Consider the following 17425-nt stretch of genomic DNA (forward strand, 5'->3'; position numbering starts at 1 on the left):
TATTATTCTCATAATAAATGAAATTTATAACTTGAAAACATTTTTTTTCAAGTTATAAATTTGAAAAAAATTATAACTTGTTATTAAAATTATTTAATAACACAAATAAATTTGTGTTATTAATATTCAGTTTATTATCTAAACATCAAAGCAACAACAAAACACATCTGTAAGGAGTTATCTGTTTTTAACAGCGCGTCGCCACAGCATCCATAAAGTTCATTTAAATTAAATACGTCATATCTGGTTTTTAATATCAAAATAAAAGTCTATTTTATTTGATTACAGTTTTAAAAATAAATACTAATTAAATGTCACAATTTTAAATACTTTTAATCATAATCTGGTGATTTTTTTGGTGCTTTATAGAGATATTAATTTGATTTTTTTTTCCTTATAACTGAAGACATTTGGATATCAGAAAATATTTCACTTTTGTCACTAAAATATTTGACATTATTCCCGATTTTTTTGTATAACATTTCTCAGATAATTAATATTTTCAGTCTTTATTTACTTTATCTGTCATAGATTTTAGAATAAAATATATTCTTAATCGGTGATCGATCCGTTTGAGTTTGTTCCAGCTGGTGCTTTTATTTTGAAGCGGCGTCACCGGAAGCTGGTGTTGGTGTCGCTGCGCCGCTTTCCGGTGGGTCCATCCCTGTTGTTGTGGGTCGGAACATCGATGCTGCGGTTCGCCTGAACTCCCCGGGATGTAGCCACTTTCGGGGCCGGCACCAAGCAGAGCGGAACCGAAGGCCGCGCCGGTCCAAACGGAACCGAGTCGGGGTGGATTCATGACAATAATGGAGCGGTTCGGGTTCGGCGGGGTCGTTCTGGTAAAGCGGGTTTTGGACCTCGGTCCGGTCGTGGTGGCCAACATGTCCGACATTAACAAGGCCGGACCGCACGGCTGCGATAACGGAGCTCTGACGGACCGGTTCGGGGTTCTGATCCAGGCTCTGCTGGCCGTCGTGGCCTTCAGCACGCTGATGTGTGAGTACCGCCAGGGTTCTGGTTCTGGTTCTGGTTCTGATTCTGGTTCTGGATGGCCTTCATGAGCCAACGTGGCATCTGGTTCCCACTGGACAGAACCAGAACCGCTTCCAGAACTTCTCCACCCAGAATGAACGAGCTTCACACACACTGGAACAGAATCGAGTCTTTGGTCCGGATCCGATCAGATCTGAGGCCCGGTTCTGGACAGAACCTGAACATCAGAGTTCTGACCCGCTCCGGTAGGCAGGATGGCTTTAACAGACTCCTCTCAATCAGATTCAGGTCCAGGCTTTGACTAGGCCACTCTGAAAGCTTCTTTGTGGATCTTCTCTGAGGTGGTTCCGGTCAGCCCAGTCTCTCGTGACCTTTGACCTTAGCTTGTGCTCTCGGGTTCATCAGGAATTGATTGTTTTTCCTTTAAGTTTCTCATCTTATCTTTGATTATTGATCGGTCAGAGTCCTGCGGCTCCTGAGCCAATAATCAATCAGGCTGATCGATTCTTCATCCTGACGTCTTCCTCTCTCCATGTGGGGTCAGAGCGCCCCCTGCCGGGCTCCACTCCGACCTGCAGCAGTCTGAAAAAGCCTGGAGTCAGATTCCAGGATTTTCCAGGATTTTCCAGGGTTATCCAGGAACCCTGAAGGTTCTGACCCGGTTTGGCTCCAGAATATTCAGAGTCAGGAAATCCCTTTTGAAGTTGTTACTGCAGCTCTAAAGCACGGTGGAGGGAGAGTCATGCTTTGGTCATTTCCATCTGTAGAGTTTTTACAACAATTAATTTATTTGAAACAATTTATTGACACAAAACAGCTTTTAATTAAAACCTGAAATAAATATGTGTGTTTCTCTAAAGTAGATAAAACATGAAGTGATGAAGCGTTTCTCCAGCTGAAGTCGGCGTGTGACTGATCTGCAGCCTGTGTGTGTTTGCAGTGAAGCGTTTCCGGGAGCCAGCAGGCGTCAGGCGGCCCTGGAGGATCTGGTCAGGCCACTTCCTGCTTTTACTGTCCGGATGGAAAACCGAGGACGTTTTTACATTTTTAAGGTGTTTTGTCTTTTCCAGGTTTTTCGACACGTCCAAGCAGGCCATCGGAGCGCTCTTCATCCACTTCGCCAACGTCTTCCTGTCCACGCTAACCAAGGAGGATCCCTGCTCTCTGTGAGTCCCAAATCCAACATGGCTGACCCGACACGCTGCTAGCTGCTAGCTGCTAGCTGCTAGCTGCTAGCTGCTAGCTGCAGTCACTAAGCTGTAGTCTAACATCCTTACATGTAGTTTTTTTCCCCTGTGAGCCAGAATCCTGAAAACAAACAGAAATTAAAAAAAGCAGCGGTGTGGTTATTCCGGTGTTTTCCTCTGAAGGTACCTGATGAACTTCCTGCTGGATGCGACGCTGGGAATGCTGGTGATCTGGGCGGCTGTGAAACTGGTTTCCAGACTGGTGGAGATCAAGCAGTGGAGTCTGCTTTCCTTTGGAGAATACGGTGAGAGGAAATCCTTCAGCTCACGAGAAAACACACAGAAACTACACCAACAGCTGGCTGAATCACGATTAATCACGATTAATCAATGATTTAAATAATCATCAGATAGATTAGTTGTCGATTAATCGTTAATAGGAGTAAAAAGAGGCTAAAAACAGACATTTGATGAAAGAAGAACACAATCAGAGCAGAAATGAAGCCAAAACTCAACAATAAATATCAACATTTTCCATTTAAGATAAAAACAAATGATTTTCCTGTAAATCTGTTCAACCAGAACTCCTCTAGTGGCAGCTTCAGCTTCACCCGCTTCACGTTCTGTGAAATAATCACCTCATTAAAACAAATAATAATCAACACATTAATAGACAGAATTTTTTAGCTGCAGATTTATCTTTTAAGCATTCATAAAAGAAATGCTGTTATTACGTTTTAGGTAAGAAAATCTCATTATTCAAAAATGTAATTGAGTTTTTTGTTTACTTGCATCTTTTAATGTATTTCTAATATTCTGTAAAAAATGGCTTAAGTAGTTATATAAAAACTCTGCAGAATTTCCTATTTTTAAATCCAATTAATTGATTGACTGTCAGAATAATCGATACTAAAATAATGTCTGAATAAAAGTGAAGGCAGGAGGAGCAGTTCCAGAGTCTGCCACTAGAGGGTGCTGTGGTGAACTAACCCAACCGGTTGTGCTGCTTCCTGTGTGCCTGGATCAGCTCAGGTTGTGAACGTCTGTCTCCACCAGGCGACCCTCCGCAGGCGGCGGCGTGGCTGGGTCAGGGCGGCGTCTACCTGCTCATCATGGTTCTGGAGAAAGGCGTGATCAGCCTGGTTCTGCTCGTCCCCGGATGGTCCAGAGTAAGTCGGGTCAAAATGGACTGAAAGTTTGGGACCTGGGGTCCAGGTCCGGTCCTGAAGATCTGACATCCTGCATGTTTCACATCACGTGTGTCAAACTGAAGGCTGGGGGCCAAATCCGGCCCACCGTAGCTTCTCATGTGGCCCTCCAGACTCCAGAGGGACGCATGAATATAACCTTCAATATTACAACTGAGCTGAAATATTATGTCATTAACCACATTAAAACCATTTCTATCTGTTTACTGACAAATTTAATCAGTTTTATTTTGCAGAAATTTAAGTAAAAATCAAAACTTCACAATATTTTGCAAATTCATAATTGTGAGTTTATTGCAACTTTTCTGCAAAAATAGTTAAAAACGTTGGATTTAAGTGATTCTAACTCCCACCTGCAGGTGGCAGCATTTCCTTCTTATGCTGTACTACTTAGCCTTATAGTTACTGTCATACATAAATGCAAATATTGCAAAATTCCTTACAAATATTTCTGAATTAGCCCAGAATCAGTGATTTAGTGGAAAAAAATCCCCAAAATAATCCTGTATCCTGATGAGTTCACTAAAGATGTACTCGGCTGTTCATTTTTATTTTAACTTTCATTTTCTGGGATCACCGGCCCTTTAAGAACCTCCCTGATGTGGAAATGAGTTTGCTTTGGATGTTCCCCTGAGTTAACTGTAGTTCCTCTGTTCCAGCTGCAGGAGGTGCTGCTGAGCTACATCGCTAACCCTCAGCTGGAGCTGGCGCTGGTCATGCTCATCGTGCCGTTCATCGTTAATGTAAGCTGATTCAACGGCCGGGTCGGGTCGGGTCGGGTTCGGTCAGAGAGCGACTTCATGCTGTTCCTCTGCTGCCCCCTGCAGGCCATCATGTTCTGGGTGGTCGACAGCCTGACCATGAGGAAATACAAGACCATGACGGGCCTGGAGCACAGCGGAGACTCCAAGCAGAAGGCCGAGGCTCTGCCAGCAGGGGGCAGCAGCGAGGAGGCCCAGGTGAGAATGAGTTCATTGTTTCTGTACGGCGCCCCCTAGAGGCCATGGGAGCTGGAAGTGTTTCAGTTTTAAGGTTTGTTAATATTTGAAGTTTTATCTTTTTCTTTAGGATATAAATGAACCTGAAACTTATGAACAAAAATCAAAACAGGTCAAACATAAACTTTCCGTCTATTTTCATAAACAGAAACTTTCTGTAAGAAAGAAAAAACTATTTCCAAACTATTTGGAGTATTTTTGAGCTATAAAGTTTTTATTTCTTTTCATGCGCCGTCTCCTCTCCTCTTTTTAAACAAACATGATTAAAAATCAATTTTCAGCCAGTTTCTGCACCAGTTAAAGATGTAGAAACGTGTTTAAAGGTTAATTTTAAATGAACATTTGATACTAAACGCAACACGGTGTTTTTGCTCATTTATTGAGAGGGAACTCAGAAGAACAGACATTGCCCCATGTCCCCCAGGGGGCGCTATTTGTCTTGGCTTTCAGTCCAGGTTCTGGTACAGTTCTAACCTAAATTGGGTTCTGGATCAGAACCTGGTTTGTTTCTCCAGGACCAGATGAGAGATGGTGTAAATTAATATCCACAACATGATGCAATAAACCGGTAAAAATAAACTCAACTCTTCAAATGATTTGATAACCTAAGAGCTCCAGTCGACTGCTGAGTCTGTAAGATTGGAGATGTTCTGACTGTGGGAGAACCTGAGGGCCCCGAGAGGCCCCTGTCTGTCTGCTGCAGCTCAGAGGAACGGTCCATCACTGACCCGTGCTCCGGTAGACAATCCGGTAGACGCTCCGGTAGACAATCCGGTAGACAATCCGGTAGACGATCCGGTATACGATCCGGTAGACGCTCCATTAGACGCTCCAGTAGACTCTCTGGTAGACGCTCCGGTCCAACGTTGGTTTTTGTTTCTATTTTAAGGTTTTGTATCTCAAGATTCTTGTTTGATCGTCATGTGGAATTGAGACGCTGCAGTTTCATAAACTGACCCGTTTTTTTATTCTCCTGAAATTTCTCTGTTGAAATCAGTTTTCTGAACACAGAGGCCATGTTTTCAGTTTCCATCATCTCAGGGGTCGTGACCTTTGTGCGTAACGGGATTAGAGGCTTTGTTCCTTCCTTCCCTGGCGCGCTGCCAGGCGGCCATGAGTCGAGCCTTCATCCAGGGAATAAAAGTGACATTTATGGAGCGTCTGCAGGCTGATGGGATGGAAAGCAGAGGAGGAAGAGGAGGAGGAAGAGGAGCGCTCTTCACTGATGCTCACAGCAGAGTTCAGCTTTCAACTGCAGGAATATTTCAGCTGTTTAAACTATAAATCACATAGAAAAAAAGCAGCAATAAAAGATTTAAAACCGTTTGTAGAGATAAAAATACAGTTTAGAAGAGGGGTGTCCAAAATGTGGCCTGGGGCCATTTGTGGCCCTAGAAATGATTTTGTTTGGCCCCTGACTAAAGTTAAGAATGGATAAAATTAGGCCAACAAAACAGAAAACAACCGATTACACAAAAATAAGATTTTTTTCTGTTTTACTGAAAATCTTTTTATGTTTTGGATCTTTAATGATAAACAGATTTCATACAAAGATGTTGAGAAACTTTTCTTGTTTAAATGATTTATGATGATAACAAACAGCAGCATGTTGTTCTACATTCATAAATCTGATGGACTCTAACAAGGAGTGATGTCACTTCCTTTGATGGTTTGGAGTCGTAGATTCAGAACATCCAGACTGGGAATGCTGAACTGGGATAACTGGTCGGCTCTCCTTCCTCAGGTTCTGCTGGCTGAGAGCGACTCCGGCGAGGAAGAGGAGGAGGATGAAGAGCAGCGGGTCCATGTTCAGTACTCAGGCGGGCCGCTGAGACCCAGCTGGGTGGTGGTGTAGAAACGGTCCAGTCAAATCCTCAGCCTCATCTTCATCACTAGGCCTTCAGTTTCCTGCCTTTTTGTGGAAGAAACTCTGAGAGGAATCAGAGTGATGATGTCATCAGAACAGTGACATCATCAGAACTGTGACATCATCAGAACTGTGACATCATCAGAACAGTGACTGTTCCAGAACCAGAACCTCGGGTTCTGCTCTTGCAGTAAATCCGGATCAGAATGGTTCTGCATTTCAGGAGGAAAATGAGTTTATTAAAAAATAAAGTTATTAGAAATGAGCCGCTGCTGATCCTCAGAGATCAATCTGATTATTATTAAGAGTTTAACCTCTGACCTTTGACCTGAGCTCCCAGCAGTTTATATTATCAGATTATTTTGAATTCCTTCTGCCTTCGTTGTGAAGCGTTAAACTGAGGCGGTTCTGTTTGGGTCAGAAGCAGAACCTCAAGCTGTCCAGAAACAAATCCATCTGCTCTGCTGCTCAGTGCACTGAAGTTTTTCCTTCCACCTGATTTTCCACTGAATCATTCCTCTGCAGCTCCAGAATCAGAATCTGTTTGGTTGGTAAATCATACAAAATGTTTTGTGAAGAATTATGATGTTTTTCTACATAAATAAAAACTAATATTTGGGTTAAAAAATAATTTCTCTAATAATTTTGGTAGAACGACTTTTGTCTTGAATGAATTGAACTCCACATGTAGCCAAAGGAATGTTTAATAATCTGTGCAGTAATATAATTATCACATTTATTTGTATTTGTTTACTGAGATACTTATATTCTGGGATCGATTCTTTAATCATATTTCTGTTTCTGTTTATTCCTCATTGTTTCATGTTTTATTTCTACTTGAATGTATTTTTAATAAACCAAATAAAGGATGAAAGGTTCTGCTGGTTCCGGTCAGACCCAAAGGCCCGCTCTGCTCTGAACCTGAATAAACATGATTATTCTGAGACCAGAGCTGCTGTTGGAGTTCAGTTCTTACCACCGACACCTGTGTGGGCGGGGCCTGCAGCACACCTGTGTGGGCGGGGCCTGCGGTGCAGCTGCAGGTTAATGAGGCCAGGTAGCAAACAGCTGTTACACCTGAGAGAAATTCAACAAATGAGTCTAAAACTAGTTTAAAGGTTTTATTCACCTCAACATGGAAAATATTAAACAGCATAAAACATTTCATTTCATTACAAATAGAAAATAAAACGTACAGGTACAAACATGACGTCATTAAGTCATAGTTGGATGCTTAGTTAAATCAGATAATAAATAATAATGATAATAATGACAGTGCTCATGCGTTGTTGGTGTTTCCGGTGTCGAACAGGTGAGCCGTGACGTAATCCTCGTACCGGCCGTCGATCAGCTTCTCTGCGTTGTTCCGGGCAAACCAGCAGTCCACGCTCTGCTTCCCGCCGTAGATCCGCCTGCTCTTCCGAACCACCGGTACCGACCGCTCCTTCACCTTCAGGAATGCGGTCGGGTTCAAGTCTCCCGCATCTCCCGGCGCGGGAAGCGCAGGAAGCGGCGCCACGCCCACTTCCTCATGCAGGAACTGACCTGGAGTCAGGAAGAAACAGTCAGGTTCACTTCCTGCTTCTGCAGTTTATCCAACTGAAACTAAAACGATTCAGTTTAAATAGCAGCAGCAATGAGCCGTTAGCATCAGCCGTTAGCATCAGCTGTTAGCATCAGCCGTTAGCAGGAGAGGGAAGTCAGATGGACCTCAGTTTGTAATTCAGAAATTCTCCTTATTTTTCAGGATTTTTGCTTCTGTTGAATGTTCATAGCAGTTCATATCTTACCTGCAGTAGATAGATGACATTTTCATTTAGCATAAATCCAGATTAGTTAGTGCTGGAGGATGTTGCTAGGCTAGCTAGCATGTAGCCCCACAAAGGTTAAAAGCAAAGTGAAGATCTACCACCTTAAAGCAGCACAGTTTATTAAGTTTCATGTTTTTATTTTATTCTGACCAGGAACATCTAAAATGTTCTGTTTTCAGGAAGATTATTGGTGGCGCACCGCCTCCACTGTGGGTGTATCCTGTCTGGACCATCAGCCTGATCTGAAAGAAAGGTTTTACTGCAGGTAAGATATGAACCAACCAAGTCTGAGCTTGTTTTTAGTTCTGCATATTTCAGGTATCAATATTTACCATCTGAAAATGAACAAATGATAACGATGAGGACGGTTGAAAATCCAGCAGGTTGTGTCTGGAAACTGCAGCTAATGTTAGCATAGCATTAGAATAACCTCAACATTACTATCCAAGAACATCTGATGGTTTGATCCTAATGCATGTTTACATTTTTTAAGTTTAATTATGAAGACCAGATGGAACTGTTGGGACACTTCAGGGCAGGGGGTCCAAAGTGTGGCCAGTGGGCCATTTGTGGCCCTTCAAATGATTTTGTTTGGCCCCTGAACACAAATCATGAATGATAAAAATGTATCAGTTCAAAACCTTTCTTATGTTTTGGATCTTCAATGATATATTGTTAAGAAGGTAAAACTAAAAAAAAAAAAACATCAAAATAAAATCTTTCTGCATTTCTCCTGTAATGCAGAAATACATAAACTACTGTCAGTAGTTTGGGTAAAAGGTTTGGACACGTCTTCTGTCCTCCAACCGTCTGAAACTCGGTTTAGACCTCAGCCCCTCTTCATGTCTGAATGTAGCTGCTCTGTTTGCGGCAGCAGCCAATCAGGCGGCAGCTTGTTGGGACGTACCCAGCAGGCCGTGGCAGCGCGGTGAAAGCCCGGCGCTGTTGCCGATGTAGAACCCCAGGTGGTCTCTCTGGTAGGGGCTGGGGTTTTTGTACCGGTGCAGCAGGATGACGAAGCTGATGTTTCCTCCCACTGTCACCGTCACATTGGCCCCGCCCACCACGGCGACGGACAGCCGATCGCTGTCCACAGCCGCGGTGGCGTGGCAGGGCAGGACGATGCGGTCCCGCCCATCCAGGATGACCTTGGTGGGGGTCACTTCGATGTAGGCCCGGTGCGGGCGATCCATCACCACGGCGACGCTGCTGAAGTACGTCCGCTGCTTCTTATGGCTGCCAGGGGGCGCCGGAGCACCGACTAGCCGGCCGTTCACCGTCACACCTGGAAAAGTCAAAGAACCGTCAACTAATCCCAGCTGAGGTTGGGAACGCCTCAGTCATCTCAGGCTGCGGCTTAAAGGGGCGGTGTCATGAAAAATTGATTTATACTTTTTTAGCTTTTCATCATGTAAAACAAGCTTGGAGTTTTGCTCTGATTATTATGTTTGATAAATCATTTAATCCCCATGGCAACCATTCAGCTGCAAGACCTGGGTGAGCCTAGACCCGCCTTCAAGGCACAGCTCCGCCCCCTCTCAGCTCCTCCACCACTCAGCTCCTTCAGACTAGCCAGAAGCAATTAGCAAACAGCTGCTGAGCTCATTAGGAGCTGCTGCTCAGAGCAACACTGGTAAAAACACTAAAAGGTTAATAGAGGAACCATGTTGGATGACTTCCTGGAGGCGGAGCATCAGAAAGAACAGGAGCTTCTTAAAGAGACAGAGGCCCAGTTTCAAAGCCTTATATTACAAAATCAAATTTCTTTTAAATCTTATTTGTTATATGTCATTTTATAACAGCTGAAGTGACATAATAACTTTGTGATGCTATAAAATGTCACTGTGTGGCTGGAAGCAGATGCTGCTGGCCCTGTGGGGGCGGAGGTGAAGCCTGGTGGCCCGCCAGGCTGATGATCTGCTGGAGGAAACCTGAGAAAGAGTCAGTGACTGAGATCAGCCCTGAGGCTCACCAGAATACCGGTGGTCAGAAACCAGACGCAGGACGTCTCCAGGCTCTCCGTTGATGTTGAAGCAAACGGTTAGCTTACTGAGAGGGAACTCCACCACGAAGTGAGGGTCGCCGTCCGCTGAGAGAGAGCAGCACAACCAGGAATGAGGGATCACTGAACACATTTACATTCATTTCAGATTTTGTTTTTGGTTAAGACCGTCTGAAAGAAAACTTGTTAGGCTGCAAGTATTTCAGCATTTTCTTTCTAATATTTCAGATGCTGTATGGATGAATCTGTGACCAGGCGAGGGTCCCTGTTGTTTTTAATCTCATTAATTTTCAGTTATTTTACATTAGAAATGTCAGTGTTCATATTGTAGCCTGCTGTTTCTGCTGTCTGGATTGTTTTTGGTTTTTGTCTTTGGGATGTTTTAAAAGTTGCTGCAGCTCTTTGGAAGCAGCTAAATGAGATTACAGAGCGACCCTAATGACAGGGGCATTAGGCCGTATCTGCCCCCGATGCCCCCTCTCTTTACTAAAACACAAACATCCAGGATCGGCTGCTTAAGTACAACGCAGAGCTGCTGCTGGCGCCTCAATTAGAGCTTTTCAGAGGAAAGCAGGCTGATCAAAGCTAACAGGCTGAACGACAGGCCTGGAGGCAGAGACGCTTCAATCTGATGAAATTCACAGAAACGTCACGACTCACCTGAGGTTTTGGAGATGCTGATGGATTTCCTGAGCGGTTCGCTCTCAGCTTTTCCTGCAGAGAACAAAATATTCAAAAAGTGTCAAATAATTTAAGATATAATGATTTATAAACAATAATCTGAGATGAAAAAGGACTAATGTAGGATTTTCATCTGTTAAATGGTTTATGTTTGAATTTTTAAAAATGTTTAGTCAAAAATTTAGCAGATAGTAATTCATACATGAACATTAATACTTGATGCTCCATCTGGTTAAAGTTTTACAAATGAAGCAAATGCACAACAGTCTGGTCCAGGTTTAAAACAGATCTAATAATCAAACCTGAATAATTTCTGCTGAATGTATTTAAAAAGAAAATAGGAAAGAGCCAAACATGAAACCCTGAGGAACCCCGCAGGTTAAATAAGCTCCTAGAAAACCTTTGATCTTTAAATCAGAGGAAACCAGCTGTGAAGCATAAACCTGATCTCCAGTAGATTAACAGTTTATCCTGAATAATTTAACATTATTTATTGGTTTGTAGTGAACCAAACTGGAGGAATGGATGGATGCGCCACCAGCTTCCTGCTGGGTGAACCTGGATCTGATGTGAATTGCTCTCCAATGTTTTCCTCAGCAGAATCTCGTCTGATGGGTCTGGTGTGAAGCCTCACCCGTCCGGCTGCTCAGAGAGGAAACCGGGCCGCTCAGGTTCCCGTCTGGTTTCTGTGGCGACTCGTCGTCTGCAGCTGGCAGCTCATTGGCCGGTGAGGCGGCACCAGGTGTGGGCGGGGCCACGGAGGCCTGGGTCAGGGGGTGGGGCTGGTCCAGCACCATGTGGGTGAGCGGGGTGAGGAACCGGAAGGTGAGGGACAGGTTGGTGGCCTGCTGGGTTTGCTCCTCCCTCTCCCTGCTGGAGCGGCTGCGTAGCCGCGCCCGCAGCCCCTCCTTCACGCTGAGGAAACCCCAAACACGCTGCACAAAGTCTGCAGCCACTGAACCCAGGGAGCTCCCCCACCCCTGCGTGACCCCTGACCCCACCACCGCAGTGGCCGCCTTCACGTGTTTCTCCGTCTCCGCCTGCAGGCGGCGCAGCGGCACGACCGTCTCCATGGTGATGAGCCGGTCGTTGTTGCTGGCGGTGACCTGGACGTGGAGCGACTCGGCGCTGCGGTCGGTCAGCTTCCCGGCCACCACGATCTCCGAGCCGTTGAAGTAGTTGGTGAAGAGGCTCTGGGTGACGTAGCCGACCGAGTTCTGGGTGTAGTTGATCCGGATGTCGGACAGAAGCGGCGTTCCGATCTCACTGTAGAACCTGGAGAGGAACAGAGGTGATGAAGGAGGTAAAACCTCCCCAAGCTCACTCTTAGAAGTCACCATAGCAACCAGTAGAGTCTCCACAGCAACCATTAGCTAACTGGACGTTGAGGCGCCATTTGTCCTACCGGCACAAACGTAAAAACGTAAAACTTGCTGAGCTAAAGAAACAAAAATTTAACAAAGATGCGTCAGCAGTTTTCACCCAGGTTCAGACATTCTCAGTCGTTCTGGAGACTAGAAGGACTTTAATGGTTTACTGCTGGAGGTCTAACAAAAACAGATCCCCAGGTCCAGAAGCAGCTCTGATCTGCCAGGGTTCAAATCCAGAAACCAGGACTGGGCAGAGCGCCTCCCTTTGGTCAGATGTGGTAAAATGATGTGACAGAAACATGGAGGGGGTTTAAAAAACCAACAGCAGAAAATCTGGCAAACATTTAATAGTGTAATTTTTTTCTCTGCTAAATAAAGACCACAAACAATCCACGGTGCCTCTACCTCGTCGGCCATGTTTGTTTACTCTGAACTCACGACCAAAGATCTAAAATCCTGAAATCTAAATGTTGGTGAGTGAAATCTGAGTGTTGAGTTCCTCCTGCTGTGTCTCCATGTTAGATGTTTGATCATCATGAGGGGAACCCGGCCGGTCTGGGCTGCCACGTTCCAGAGAAGGAGGCATCATGACGAGCTGCTCAGCCAATCAGAATCACTCTAAACATGAACAGCCTGGTTGGGCCTGTTTTCCCATCACTATTCAGACATGCAAGCACTGAAGATAAACCCTGAAATCTTTAAAGCCTCATATTAAAGCCTTTAGACTCGGCAGCTGATGGTCTCATAAAAGCCTTCATATTTCAGAGGCTGGACGCCTCCAGCCAGGTTTGGTTGGACGTTTTAAAGGACCAGCAGCAAAGCGGTTATTTTAGTCTAGGCTGGATGTTTGTGTGGTTGCAGCTTCCATCATCAGTGGATCATGTCCATCCGGATTGAAACCTGCCGGCTCTTTAAGCCGCTCACAATGAGAGCATGAATGTGAACGTGGAGGAGCGCGTCCTGTCAGCTCAGCAAACCTGCAGCTGTTTGTTCAAGCCGCAGCGGCTCTGTTATCAGCCTATTCGTTAACCCCACACACACACTGAAGACGCAGTCTGCACAAAACACACACATTCCTGAGCGACTGAACCAACGCCAGTCTGAGAGCAGGACAGAGAGCAGCTGATCAGAGGACGGCCTGCTGCTGCAGCTGATTACAGGTCTGCTGTCAGCCTGCGCCGGTGAGAGACGGCCGGGCAGCTCGTAAAAACACAGCATGCACAAGGATCACAATGTCTGGAAACTACATCAATTTAATGTCCCTGCATGCGAGAAAAGACTTTAATTCTGATATTTGAGAAAAACTGATTAAATTCACATATTTGCTGATTCACATCCCAACCTTTCAGCTTCCTGTCCATTTATCTAACCAGTTAGTTTCTCTTCAGAGATCAACATGATGACCAACTAAAGAGAAAGATGACAATGAGAGCCAGATTCTGGATACTCCTTCCACTAAACTTTCCATTCCCATGCTTGGAAGCAACAACCAGCTTCTATAGCAGTAACTTCTGCAGCTTTATTAAAATCATTCTGGGTCAAAGCCTGACTTTACAGAGTTTTTCCTGTTGCCATGACAACCCATCATGACCGAATCTGACCAGTGAAGCGTCCAAACTGACCCGACGCTAAAGGCCCCAACAATGGTGAACCCCGTCACACTAACCCAGAGTCGTTCTGCTCCCAGTTCAGACCAGATACTGGACCAGTTCAGAACCAGTATCAGACTGCTGCAGACCAGTTCTACACTCACCCTGTTCTCTAAACAGTAGCCAGTTGCCACTATTTCAGTTACTTCAAAACACAGAGTGGAAACACAAGTAATGAAGTTCATCAGGACAGAATCTTACAGGAAGCAGGAAGGAGTTACTGATGGGTAAAGAAAAACTCCCAGGTTTGGGAACATTTGTGTTGAGAAGGTTTTGGAAACGAGTAGGAAGGTAAAGCAGGGTGTCGTCTGCATAGCAGTGGGTTTGGATCCATTCAGGCTGGAACCTCCGTCTGAAACAGCAGCTGAAACTTTCTGTTCGGAGGAAAGCCGTAAAGCGTTACCCTTTGAGCATAGCGCTAGCATTGGCTTCCTCGCTGATGCGTCTCGTCATCCCGCAGTTCTCCAGAGCCATGAGCTCCAGCAGCCGGTAGTCCACATCGTTCCCAATCCCGATGGTGAAGATGCAGAACTTTTCCTGCACGGCAGAGCGAGTGTTTCCCAAGATGGAGGCGGACTGAGTCTCTCCGATCGTAGGTCGGCCGTCCGTCAGAAAGATGATGAGGGAGACGCTGTTGGGTCCGGTGTCGGGGTCCGACAGGTAATCCCGAAGCAGAGCAGATCCGGTCTGGATGGCTCCGTCAATGTTTGTGCCTGAAGGGAACAAACTAAAGTCAAGGCTTGATGGAAAAACCTTTAATTGGTGGCTGCTGCTGGATTTAACAAACATTAAGACATGAGATGCACTCAGCCTCCAAACAGCTGAGCTCGGCGCTGAGGGTCAGGGAAGAGGCCGCTGTGTCTCACCGCCGTTGGGAATCAGCGTGTAGATGAACTTCTTGGCGTCTCGGATGTTCAGCGGCGTCGCCAGCACCAAACCGTCCGGCTGCCAAACCTTGACCCTGTTGGAGAAGCTGATGAAGTTGAAGTGGTCAGCAGGTCTCAGGTCCCTCAGGATGGTGAACAGAGCATCTTTTGTCTGTAAAAATCACAGGAAACTACAGGTTAGTCTGTGCAGAAGTTTTAAACCATCCCTCATCGTCTAAGACCTCTTCGATGTCTCTGTTTGTCGTTCTGATTTCCAGAGCAGACAGAATCAAATCATGAGACGGTAAAATATTCCCACCAGTGTTTACAGGCTTTATGGCCCTTCCTTTGACTAGGACATCTCATTGAGCATGTGAGAGAGCAGCTGCAGTCATAAACATGGCCGTCTGGTTAAAAAGCTTTCAGGAAGTCCATTAAAACCTCGGCAGTCCTCTCTCTCCTCTGTGGGCGGGCAATTTAATTTGGGGTTGGGGTCCTAAAATGACAAACTGACCCCAGCTGAAGACGTCCATTGTGAAGCATCAAAACACGCTTGTTCTGATCCGGGCCGGGCTGGGGGCGGATCACGGGGTCAGGGGTCGAGGGGTCGAGGGTGTTGTTGTCCACAAAGCTCCGTCGCCACGGAGACGGTGACCTTCTGCTGTACTTTTCCACTTTGCTTTGCTTTAGCCTGTTTCTGTAGTTTGTGAGCCGCTCTGGCCGGAGCCGGAGGGTTACGGCGCTGCCTTCCTCAGATCGATGCTCCAGTCAGGGAGGAGGCGGCGCAGCCTGTCGTCAGAGTTCCTCCGACTCAAATGGAAAAAGCGCTGAGGATGATTTCATATCTGCTGAAATCCCAGTATGAATGGATTTCCTGAGAGTTTGTGCAGAACTGAAAGCAGGAAGCAGATCTGAATAATTAGTATAAAACTGGAACTCTGCTAAAGTTTGATGCTAAATACTGAAAGTTTCTGTCGATGTTCATGTCTTCAACCTTTAATCCAGTTTTCATGTTCTGGGCTCTAAATGTCTGAAAACTTTCTAGAGTTTCTGGAGGAAGCTGTCGGCCTGCGCAGGTCCTGCTGGATCTGCTGCTGGAAATCATTATGGCCGGTTCTACCAGAATATATCAGTAAATCCCATTAACACACTGGTAAAATATCAATAAATAGCTAATTCAGCTTCCTAAAATTAAATAATATCGAACATCTTTTCACACTGATGTTCATAAGTTTATGATTTTTAAACATTTTGTTAATCTTGTGGAGCTAATTTAGAAATGTTTGCAAGAAATTTTGCGATATGATGACAAATGTGACATTTTATTACTTGCCAGATTGGTCCGTGGTAGAAGTGAAAACACTGCCACCTGCAGGTTGGAGTCAGCATGGCTCAAACCAAACTTTTTTAGTGATTTTAGTGATTTTAGTGATCTGTTGATTTTGTGTGAATTTGCGTAACAAACTCGAGGGACTGATTGATGTAAATAAGGAGATAAAAACGGCTTTGGCTTGACTGATGATGTTTAAGCTGTTATGTTTGAAGGTGGCTGGATTTGGACCGAAGCTTTCAGTAGTTCAGACCAAACACAGCGGAGGTGTCCAGGTGGACAGCACAAACCGTCATCCAATCAGAGCACTGCTTTACCTGCCTCATCTTCTTCCCCAGCATGGAGGCGCTGCTGTCGATCACAAACACGACGTTCTTGGGAACGACCGGCAGATCTTTGGGAGCAAAGTAGTGGACGAAGTGTCCGTTCAAAACCTGGAATCAGAATAAATCCGAACATTGACATGAAGCACAACGTGAGGCTGGAGGACCGTGAGCGACACGCAGGACGTCTCACCTGGATGTCTCCGATCCCCGTGTCCCGTTGGACGTCGTACCGGATCACGAAGTCTCCCAGGACGCCGTTGGTGGAGATCTTGGCCTGCTGGACGATGTTGGGGCTGAAGGTGACCTTCCAGACGTTGTTTTCGTTGGTGACTGCAGTCGTGATGGGAACCTCGGATTTGGCTGGACCACAGAGACAGGAAGTGTGTCATAGATTAACTGGATCAGAACCAGAACCCTGGGATGGTTGGACTGGAGCCAGACTCAGGGTTGTTGACTGAGGGGAATCCGGTTTGCTCTTTGGCGTGAGCTGCACTTTGAGCTTCTGTTCCCATCCCGCCTCCTGATGTGATTTACTGTAGAACTCAAACCTGTGATCTTTTCGCCGCGGAGCGGCAGAACCTCCAGGTCCACGATGGGCGCCTGGTCCACGATGGTGACGTCCAGGCTGAGGCGGCTGACCAGCTGCAGAGGCCGGAGGCTGGTGACCAGCTCGTAGCTTCCCAGCCGCCGCTGCAGAAGCTCCTCGTACATCAGCAGGAAGACGGCCCGGTTCCGGCCCGGTATGCTAACCGTGGTCCGGAACAACTCCACCTCCGGTTCTGAGCTGCACAATGAAAAGTAAAGACGAAATCCTCACAGTCCCTCATTTGGCATAAAGATCAGAACCGAGAACCGGTACCGACGGATACCTGGGAGTGTTTTAGTTCTTTACCAAAGATGTTTCAGCAAACATTCAGAATCAGAACTTTACTTCCTAAAAGGTACCAAACATTTCTGGTACCGATGAGAACCAAGATTCATCCGCCGCTTCAAACCAGCAACGAAGCTGAAGGACAGAAGATCGTCTGGAGAGAATCGATGAAACCCGAGATTCCCAGACCAGAGTCTGCTGCACGTTACTGGTTCTGGTTCTGATGTTACTGGTTCTGGTTTAGATGTTACTGGTTCTGGTTT

At 45.7% G+C, this 17425-nt stretch overlaps 2 protein-coding genes across 2 annotated transcripts; one reads left to right on the plus strand and one right to left on the minus strand.

The window, feature by feature from the left end:
- The first annotated feature begins 623 nt into the window (after positions 1-623).
- Positions 624-7191, plus strand: tmem110l (transmembrane protein 110, like). Its single transcript, XM_007544213.2, has 8 exons — positions 624-999; positions 1937-1985; positions 2067-2162; positions 2367-2488; positions 3240-3352; positions 4051-4134; positions 4219-4350; positions 6134-7191. Exons 1-8 carry the CDS (start codon positions 801-803, stop codon positions 6242-6244), a joined length of 906 nt encoding a protein of 301 aa, XP_007544275.1. The 5' UTR covers positions 624-800; the 3' UTR covers positions 6245-7191.
- Positions 7192-7463: 272 nt separating this feature from the next.
- Positions 7464-17360, minus strand: LOC103132407 (inter-alpha-trypsin inhibitor heavy chain H5-like). Its single transcript, XM_007544214.2, has 10 exons — positions 16840-17360; positions 16482-16651; positions 16283-16399; positions 14636-14807; positions 14173-14482; positions 11385-12025; positions 10730-10783; positions 10040-10156; positions 8975-9352; positions 7464-7801 (listed from the first exon to the last, which is right to left on the minus strand). Exons 1-10 carry the CDS (start codon positions 17000-17002, stop codon positions 7536-7538), a joined length of 2388 nt encoding a protein of 795 aa, XP_007544276.1. The 5' UTR covers positions 17003-17360; the 3' UTR covers positions 7464-7535.
- Between the last annotated feature and the right edge of the window lie 65 nt (positions 17361-17425).

The sequence above is a fragment of the Poecilia formosa genome, unplaced genomic scaffold (genome assembly GCF_000485575.1).
Source record: "Poecilia formosa unplaced genomic scaffold, Poecilia_formosa-5.1.2 Scaffold1036, whole genome shotgun sequence".
Classification (NCBI taxonomy): domain Eukaryota; kingdom Metazoa; phylum Chordata; class Actinopteri; order Cyprinodontiformes; family Poeciliidae; genus Poecilia; species Poecilia formosa.

What these genes read in the sequence shown, in the direction of transcription:
- tmem110l (XM_007544213.2), top strand. Translation starts at nt 801, where the DNA reads ATGACAATAATGGAGCGGTTCGGGTTCGGCGGGGTCGTTCTGGTAAAG. An exon ending in AAGGAGGATCCCTGCTCTCT is followed by an intron (nt 2,163 to 2,366) that starts GTGAGTCCCAAA and finishes TTTCCTCTGAAG; the next exon opens with GTACCTGATGAACTTCCTGC. An exon ending in TCGTCCCCGGATGGTCCAGA is followed by an intron (nt 3,353 to 4,050) that starts GTAAGTCGGGTC and finishes CCTCTGTTCCAG; the next exon opens with CTGCAGGAGGTGCTGCTGAG.
- LOC103132407 (XM_007544214.2), bottom strand. Translation starts at nt 17,002, where the DNA reads ATGTACGAGGAGCTTCTGCAGCGGCGGCTGGGAAGCTACGAGCTGGTC. An exon ending in CAGCATCTCCAAAACCTCAG is followed by an intron (nt 10,157 to 10,729) that starts GTGAGTCGTGAC and finishes GCTCTCTCTCAG; the next exon opens with CGGACGGCGACCCTCACTTC. An exon ending in TTCTGACCACCGGTATTCTG is followed by an intron (nt 9,353 to 10,039) that starts GTGAGCCTCAGG and finishes TGACTTTTCCAG; the next exon opens with GTGTGACGGTGAACGGCCGG.